Source organism: Danio rerio, chromosome 17 (assembly GCF_049306965.1).
Source record: "Danio rerio strain Tuebingen ecotype United States chromosome 17, GRCz12tu, whole genome shotgun sequence".
Classification (NCBI taxonomy): Eukaryota; Metazoa; Chordata; class Actinopteri; order Cypriniformes; family Danionidae; genus Danio; species Danio rerio.
Genome location: NC_133192.1, coordinates 12,422,375 through 12,432,500, shown reverse-complemented (window position 1 = coordinate 12,432,500; position 10,126 = coordinate 12,422,375). Strand labels below are relative to the sequence as shown.

Genomic DNA, 10,126 nt, shown 5'->3' with positions numbered 1-10,126 from the left:
ATATTTGCAGGATACTAGTAATCTGCCTAATGTCCAATTCCAAGAGACCGAGAGACTTAGGTTATTAAGTTAACTATAGGCAAGTCATTGGACAACAGTGGTTTTGAAAAAAAGGACAAATAATTTTGCCATTAACCGTATTATTTTAATTAATTAATTTATTTATTTATTTAATATGTCTTTAAATTTTTCAATTTATTCTATTTATTTATTTTTGTATTTATTTTTATCTATTTATTTATTTTTTTGTATTTATTTTTCTCGATTTAGTTATTTATTTATGTATGTATGTATGTATGTATTTATTTAATCTGTTTATTTTATTATCTATTTATTCATTTTATTTATTTATTTACTTATTTATGTATTTATTTATTCATGTAGGTATTTATTTAATCAATTTATTTTAATTACCTATTTATTTGTATTATTTATTTATTAATTTATGTAGTATTTATTTATGTAGGTGTTTATTTAATATATTTATTTTAATGATATATTTATTTGTAATATTTATTTTTCTATTTATTTGTTTTTCTTTCTTTAATATTCATTTTTATCTGTCTATCTATCTGATTATTTATCTATCTATTTATTTATTTATTTTTTAATAATTAATTTTTTAATCAGTGCTTGATTTTTTTTATCAAACATGCTGTATACTAATATAATGAAATAAATAAAAATGTTATTGAAATATATATTTATCTATTTTGACATATTTTCAAATTGTATAAATTTTTTGGCAAAGTTTTTAAACTCTTCATATGATCCTTTAAAAAATCATTATTATTCTATGGAATCAAATTATCAATCAATATGCTGATTAACATGGTGCTCAAGTAATGTTTGTTATAATCAATGTTTAACATTAATCCCCTCTATTGTTAAACACTGATTATGACAAACATCACTTGAGCACCATGTTAATAATTTGATTCCATTTTTTGCACTTATTTGATGAATAGAAAGGCCTAAAATAAAGAATGAAATGCAATCTTTATTATAAATGTCATTAACTGTCGCTTTTGATCATTTTAATGGATAATTTCTGAACAATAAAGCAAATAAAAATTAAGAATAATAATAATTGAACACTAGCGTAGATCTGCAGTGCAGATCTGCAGCCTCATTGATGTGATCCAAGTCCTACGGAGAGATGATACCAACCATAGTGGACTTCTAGAGGTCTCCATAATCCTGGACCAGGCCGTATTCTGAGCTGATGCTGTGGAGAACATGAGACTGATTCATGAAAGATCTCAGTGACAGATGGCACTCAGTGGCAGATCTCTGCTTTGATCCCGTGGGCCAGCCTGTACACCCACCAGTGACCTACTCATACCTGCAGATTCTCCACAATGGACATCCAGTGCTTACCAGCCCTTTGGAACCTAGACTGTAGCTCTGCACAAGACATTTGGCCAGAGGAGAAATGGTTGTGCCCAACTGAGCCTGGTTTCTCTCAAGGATTTTTTTCCCCTCACTTTTGTCAATTGGTGAAGTTTGTTCCCTGCCACTGGCTTACAGCGTTTGGATTTTCAGCAGCAAAAATTAAACCACACTGAACTAAACTAAACGGAACTCTGAAAACTGGACTGACACAGTTTTCATTTTACTAGAACTACTATGTTAAGCTGCTTTGACAATCTAATTTGCAAAAGCGCTATAGAAATAAAGATGAATTGAATTTTCATTTCATTCACAACACACCATCAATCCATTCAACATATTATAGCTCGGCTTTTCAGCAATTTAACTCATGAGGAGATTTTTGTTTATGCTCTTCTTTGCAAACGCTAAATATAATGCGCAGCTCAAGGTAAATTTGTCTCTAAAAAGCTGCTGAAATTGACCCTGAACCTCCACCATATAAACCATTATAATGACTAGCCATGCCTGAAGCAACACAACAAGGTCTACCATCAAGAAAAATAGCTTGGAGTTTGTAGATGAATAGTTTTTTTCTTTTTCTTTCTGTTGTGTCTTTGAAAGTGCTGATGGTCTGTCATGTGTCTTGTCCCGTAGAGATGTCCGTGAAGAGCTGAGGATAAAGAAGACAGTTGATGCCTGGATCAATACACTCAGCAAGGAGATTCAGGTGAGCTCAACTCAAGGGTTTAGCCTCTTTTTCTGCCTTCACATACAATCTGTTGTTCCTGCGCAATCTGTCACGGTTCTCTGTTCTCTGAAATGCTGTCTTAAAAGGGAATTATTTGAATAAACATTAGTGCTTTTTTGTGCTTGGAATTGAGCAAAGGTCTGCTATTATGCTGTCCAAGTGGTCAGGCTTATGCTTATTTACCTGGCGGACAATAAAACAGTTGCAAAATCTCGTAAATATGGAAGCTATTATTGTTTTTGGCCTCGGAATAATAATAATAAAACACTTTTGCAACTTTTTATCACACAATTTGCAGCTCTGGGAAAATAGTCAGATTTTTGAGATGAGAACAAGAAGAGTAATAATAGTGAGATTAAAAAGTTGCAGTTGCAGTTAAAATACAAGAAAAACTAAAGCAAAACAATACAGCATTTTGAATTCTATACATTTATTAGGGATGCTCAGATCATGATTTTTACAGCAGATACAGAGTACCGATTCCTCATCATGGTGATCAGCCGATACCAAGTACCGATTCTGATGCTTCAAGCTAATAATGCATTAAGCTCATTTTCACTTAAGGAATGATACTTAAAGGTACAGTAGGTGATCTGCCAAAATGGGTTATCACAAGGGCTTTCAAACTGTGGGGCGCCAGCACCACTAGGGGGCGTGAGACATTGAGGCATGCACTCGAGTCAATTATGATGACGAGTTTTATGTGTTAACTAGAGTGAATCTGATTACATCCAACAATCAGGCACCTGTAAAGTTAATGCGTTTGAAAACATATACAAATAAAAATGGACCCGGTGCTTCTTAAAATGAGTGATGGTGAATAAAAGTCAAACCCATGAACCGTCTGACAAAAAAAGTGGCCTTCTGAATCAAATCAGCAGGATGCCCTTCTGGATCTTTCACTGACTTTGAAGACACTACTGACTACGCTTACATGGACATCAGTAATCTAGTCATTTTCCTTAATAGACAATAATATAATTAGGGTGTTTACGTGAAGTGCTTTCATGTAAGAGTTTCCTGTAGTTTTGGGTGACTTTAACTGCAGTTCGACAGTTTCACGTTCACTCATGGACATTTCATTCATGCCCCCGTGACAAACTGGGGTATTAGACGCAGATAAGGAGTAAGGACTGGTGAAAGAGTGTTATGGAATTTAATACAGCACGCCGAATGGAAAGAAAAGTTGTGTCCTAAAAGGTTGAAAACTGCTGGGTTAGCATTATATCTTTAAAATACAGTCCTCCTACTGCCGTCCAAAGCCACACCTCCTGAAATACAAACGCGTGCGCCTTAAAGATGACAGCAGACAACCCACTAGTTCATGTCATCTGCCAGTTAAACATCTTGATAACACTTTATAATAACTACACACTATAAATCATTTATTAAGCATTAGCAAATAGTGACCTCATTATTTGTTAAGCATTAACTCTACATTAATAAATGTTACTAAGCAGTTTATAACTGCAGCTATATATGCTATATATGCTATATATGCTTATATATATTCTTGACTTTTAAGCACCTATATAATGTGTTTAATGATTGTATTTTCATACTTAGTTAATGATTAATTTTTCATTACTAAATTAAGTATCGAATTATTTACAAACCAGTTGTATTTAAGAGTAGTTGAGGGTTTTTAGGATCATTCAGAATAAGTTAGTAAATGATTAATAAACTATTGAAATCAACATTTATAATTCCTATTATTCAGGCATATATATATACTAATAGTTAATTAGTATGTTAATAAATGCTTTATTAACTCAACTTCATGCAGTTTTGTGACCTTATCTAAAGTGAGGACTATTCATGCTTTAAAAATCTCTTATAAATGACAAATAAAACTAATACTGCAATTCCTGTGTTATATCTAGCACGTTTACAGTTGTGTAGCAAGCAAAAATTGTCATAATGGTTTCACTCTCTCATGCGCATTGTCCTAAAGCGACTACTGTATGCTAGAGCTGCACAATTAATCGTAAAAAGATTGCGATCTCGATTCGCCCCACTAGACGATCTTAATCCAGCATTTCTACGATTCTGTCAATCATATTTTCAAGTTCAGGAGGGGAAAAAAAGGCGACTGCACGAGTCTTTTCATTGTTTCACACACGTCACTCAGTCACATGAACACCTCCAAATGATGTTGAATGAGTCACATACGGTGTTTTTAAGGTATAATTTACCTAAAAATGCCATTTTTGTCTTCATATAATGATGTTTTTGCGGCCGGGAAATCACACGTGACGTGAGCTGGTTGACCGTCAGCTGTTATCACAGAGAGGGCACGCGCGTGCTCTACTTAATGATAGACGCGCGCGTCTACTTTATGCCAAGTTCAGACTGCATGATTTTCAAAGTAATCGTGTCACAGATGTTTTCACACTGCTTGACTATCTGGGCTAGCGTTTCGTCGCTACTTTGTTTACACTGCAAGATTGATCTGTGACAAGGACTTTCACATTGCATGACTTTACTATAGGAAGAATCGCCGACAAGTTCGTCCAAACTACGTCTCACAGCCAAAAACACGTAGTATGTCTTTTGTTATTAACTACATAATGAGAAAGAAGCCTTTAATGGGGTAGAAAATGTCCATATTTGCTCACCTAGGTTTAAAGGGAATTAGCCATTTCTCCTTAACGTTGATAATAAACTAATTTATAATTATAATAAATATATTAATTAAAATTATAATAATTATAATAAACTAATAAAGTCAAACAGACACGGTTGCTCCTGAGTCCTGTCAAACCTGCACTAGTTTTCCTCCATTTCGTGGGTCCAAATAAACCGAAAAAGATCGCTTTTAACTTCTCCCCCAGCCTCCTGCTAGCCTGCAGCAGGTATACACACATGCACACGCAAGTGAATGCTGCTCTCTCATTGGCTGTGGGCGATCGCCAATGTTATTTTCAGTCAAAACTCAATTCACACGGTATGATTTGAATCGCCGACAGCTCCAGATATTTAGCATGCCAAATATCTCGCAGGCATCGGCGACTCATCGGCGATTCTCTCAGATCGCGTCTTTGATAGTTCATACTTTGTGATTGTCACTCACATGCACGAGCAGCGATTTGCCTGTGATTTCAGGCATTTGTCGGCGATTTCTCAAAACCTGTCGGCGAGCCAAAATCGGGGCTAAAATCACGCAGTCTGAACTAGGCATTAGTGAACAGAATCTGCATATGTTGCGAGTAACAGGTAATACAGTTGTAAATAATATTCAGTTTGTGGCACAGAGTGATCGTTTGGGAGCCGCGCGCGAAGTATGAACAAGCACTTAGCAGTCAGAATGACACCGGAAGTGTGCACTTCATTTAAATGATCATATCGCATTTTAGAGTTATGATTTTGACAAGCATGTGATATGTTTTTTCTTTCATAGCGAACACACAGTTGTGCATGAAAATAAATGTTTACAATGTCAGTATAACTACTCTAGCCTATATATTGTTGAATATAATCTGATAATGGCAAATGTCTGATTTTACCAGTAAATAAAATCGTCTAATATGACAGATTACAAGCATATATCTCAAACATAATAATTCAACATCAGAATTATTATAAGTAGAATAGAATTATTTATAGAAACCAGTAAACCTACACATAATATTAATATCGATGTTTTGCCATATGTTTGTTTTTACCATACCTTTATTGTACATCTTCAGAATCGTGAGAAAATCGTGATCTTTATTTTAAACAAAAAAATCGCGATTCTCAGTTTAGCCAGAATCCTGCAGCTCTACTGTATGCTTAGTGTTTGACCAGCAGCAGCGTGCAGGAGTTACACATATCACTAAGCCATTGCATGCTCTTTTAGACCGAATATTCAGAGTAAAGGTAAAAAATATATTGAGCGCGTCACAGGCTGTTCAAAAATGAATCAGTGTGAATATAAAACCAACTTCAGCTCAGTAAGGCAGGCTAGGCGGAATAGTGCTATTTACTGATAAAAATCTACATTTTGGATGCTGTAAAAGGACCTTGAAACTGAAAATAGTCACATTAAGCTTTCAATGTAAGATTTCAGTGACTGAACAACACTTCTGTGCATGTAACCCATTCATTAAACAACACAATCTACATCTGCTTTTCGTGACTAAAATAGTTTTAAAACATAACATGACATAAACATAAAACATGTCTACGAGAAATACTTCAGCCATGGTGTCATCCTTCCTCCAGCATGCAAAAGTAACTCCAATATTGATTCAAGATTTTAACAGGTTTTGATTCAGCATTTGTTTTTACCGCGATTGTGTCTCATGTGCACATGAATGCTACCTATGAAGGCTACTTATCTGAATTATGGAAATTGTCGGCCCGACAATATTTAATTGGATGAACATTTTTTAGTTTTATACCTTACCCAAAATATAAAAATACATAATTAATACAAAATATAAATAAACATAGTTTTCTTTAATCAGTACTATTGGAATGTGAAGAGACTTTCAATCAGCACAACAAAAAATGCTTGTGAACTCAAACAAATTGAGATCGGCCAGATCAACAAGTACAGATCGAGTCATGATTAATGTGATTATCGGCCGATACCGATCTCTGGCCAATAGATCGGAGAATCCCTAAGACCTATAAAAGTTTTTTTTTTTTTGAGATGAGAACAAGATGAGATTAAAAAGTTCCAGTTGAACTTAAAAAATGTTAATTTTGAACAATATAAACTTATAATTATAAATGATTTTAAAGATTAGATGTTTAAAAAAAAAAACACAAGAGCCAGTTTTGAGAATAAAAAGTTCCAGTTGTACTTTAAAACAAAACAAAACAAAAACAAAACATAATTTGATATAATTCTGAAAAAAAAAGGAAATTAAATATCTGAGAAGAAAAAGTTTAGAGATATAAACTCAGTTTTCCAAGATAAAGATAATTATACACAATGCAGCATGTAAATTCAGAAAAAGGTTCAAATTCTGATAAAAATAGGTCACACTGGTGTGATGATGAACTCTGAACTGAAAGCAAAACGGAAATCAAGTGTTGTAGTGCAACAGGATTGTTTTTTTTTTTTGTAAACCAACAATGATTTGTGTGTAAATCATTATTTGAAACAGTCATTCTTTAAATGACTTCAACAGTCATTTAAAACAGTAACAACATGGACAACAGTTTGGTAGAGGGGGAGTCTAAAGCAGGTCGCACACCAGAAGCGCCGCTCGGCGCCGCGACACGGCACGCACAAGACAGTTTAAAGTATCGCACACCAGACGCGCACATTCGAATGATATTTAGCATGAAACTAATCAGATGGCGCTCTGTGGCGCGGCTGAAAAATGAACTGCGTCCTGAGCCGTGGCCGGGCGCCGCCGACAGCCACCGACTTTCAGCGCCGGTGTGTGTATCCTGGTAGAAACCTATGTTTAGAATTCTAAAATGCCGTGCGGCGCTTCTGGTGTGCGACCTGCTTAAGGGTTAAATTGACCTTTTAAAAGTATTTTCTATAATATATTATTAATAAATAATAAATTAGTTTGGCTGGAATTAAAGCAATTTATTATTTTTTTTACACCAATTTTTTTGCTTAATATTATAACACTGTGTTCTAACAACACACGATGCAACAAGATTCCAGAAACAGTAGTATGGCAATAATGTCAGGTAAAATGGTGTTCAAACCCACATTACTAGCATTTAACACTAAATAAAGCACATAATCAGTATCTGAGGTGATCATTGTCACAGTAGTTTATGCTGTTGTTCTGTTGCGACAGGAAGGAAATAGAAACTGCTTCTAAAATAGACATTTTGCATGTTGCCGTCGCAGATGGTTAAGACAAAAACTCCTTTTAACACGGAAAAGTTTGCATGTTGCTGTGCCGTGTCGTGTGTTGTTAGGACTGGTGTTGATTTATTTATTTTTTTACTGCTGGGGAATTTTTTTTGACTACAGAACAAACTAATGACAAAATATCCAATGACCTTAGTTAACTTAATTAACCTAGTTAAGCCTTAAAACGTCACTTTATACTAGAATACTAGTATATATATTTTTTATGCTGAATACTAGTATCTTGAAAAATATCTAGTAAAATATTATGTACTGTCATCATGGCAAAGACAAAAGAAATGAGCTATTAAATCTATTATGTTTATAAATGTGTTTAGAAAAAAATATTCTCTCTGTTAAACAGAATTTTTGGGAAAAAATACAGGGGGCTAATAATTATGACTTTAACTGTATAAGCTACAGCAATGACTTCATAGGAATCCATGTTCTCTACATAAGCATAAGCAACTATTCAAGTCAAACATCAGCTTTTGTCAAATGCAAGTAAGTTTATACAGCGTACAGTGCATTGAAGGCATTGACAACCCTTCTCCTTGTCTTTGTCTTGTCTTTCTCTCTCAGGATGATCTGGCGAGGGAGAGCTCAGAGAGGATTGTGGATGCTGCGGTGAGCAGACGTGAAGCTGGTCAGAGAACAAGAGCTGAAGCCTCTGCGGCCGCAAAGAAAACCTCAGTCAGAGCTCAAGCAGGAAACACACGGGCACACACCAGACAACCCGCTCCGGCTGTCAGAAACAAACCTGCGGTGAAGCAGGAGGCGGTGAGCAGGATTATATGAGTATTATTTGATGTGTTCACACAACAGACAGCAGCTAAACTCCTCTGATAATGAAATATTAAAGCTTAATAAGCTGCTCACACTGACGAAATAGGCCTTTTTCTGTGTAAGACAAAAGAAGATATATATATATATATATATATATATATATATATATATATATATATATATATACACTTGCAGAAATCTGGAAAAACCTAAAGAGGGTGTACAGTACGTACAGAGTATGTTTTTGGTTTTTGGAAGTGCAAAATAATGTGTTGTTGAATCTATTTAATAGAAACTAAGACAGGTCACAAGTTTGTTTTTAATAATTTAACTTCTTATGACTTGGCAAAATGCTGCACAAGTTAATTTGAGGGACACCTATTACTTTTAGGGATCAAAAATGTTAGAGAATAACTCCATTTCCAGGTAGTCAGTGGGTGCTTTGAGCACAAAACCCCAGAAAGCAGTGCACGTCGGACAGTTTATCAATCATGTACCGCTGGATCGCGTCTCACTATAGTTGTTAAATGTGATATTTAGTTCATCTTGTCTCTATCTAACGGCTCTTCTGTCTGTTGACTCAATCAGGTAACATGTCACAGCGTCAGTACACTGCTTTAGTCTTTCGCTTTCATCGTTTCTAAAATAAAAATTTTGAAAGCAGGATTTCAAGGTGTACTTAGAAATTTTATCAAAACCTCAGATACTGTTGGTTGTGCACCTTTTTTACCAACCGAGTTTGTCGACGCCATTATACTGACACAGATCGCTCTACCTATTTATGCCAGAGTCCCGAGGAAAAAGTGATTGACAGGTGGTAATTTGTGTATAACTTATTTATTTATGATTTGGTCATGCGTAAAACAAAGACCATGCGGGTCAGGTAGTTAAAACGAAAGCTACAAATAAGGAATTTGTTATGAATGGATGAATTATACATAAATAATTTATTTATCGATGCCTATGACGATGGCATTGTTCATTGCGGTGTTTCACATTAGACATTGTACAATGCCAAATTAGTTGACATCGCCCAACTCTACCATACACTCTCAAGTTTACACACATACACTTCGGCCAATTTAGTTTATCCAATTTACCTACTGTATATTGCATGTCTTTGGACTGTATGGGAAACCAGAGCACCCGGAGGAAACCCTTGCCAACACGGTGAAAACATGCAAACTTCATACAGAAATGCTAACCACTGATCCTCCTAGCTTCTCACCAGAAATAAATTAGATCATTAAATTCACGTCTTAGATGTAAAATAATTATTTAAATATCTAATTCAGAATTACTTGAATGTCTTTCAGTTTTACAACAGACAAGGGTAAAATGTTTGCCCGAATAGGGCAAAAGTTTTAACCCTCCTGTTGCATTTGAAATGTTTTAAAAACATTTCC

General features: G+C 34.8%; 1 protein-coding gene across 3 annotated transcripts in view; it reads left to right on the top strand.

Annotated features, from left to right (window-relative positions):
• The window catches only part of si:ch211-185a18.2, a 297,445-nt gene that overhangs the window by 133,425 nt on the left and 153,894 nt on the right, over positions 1–10,126 (top strand). For all 3 annotated transcript variants that reach the window (XM_073926901.1, XM_073926902.1, NM_001258228.1), the window contains 2 exon segments: positions 2,029–2,101; positions 8,517–8,714. In XM_073926901.1, coding sequence (XP_073783002.1) covers positions 2,029–2,101; positions 8,517–8,714 — 271 coding nt within the window.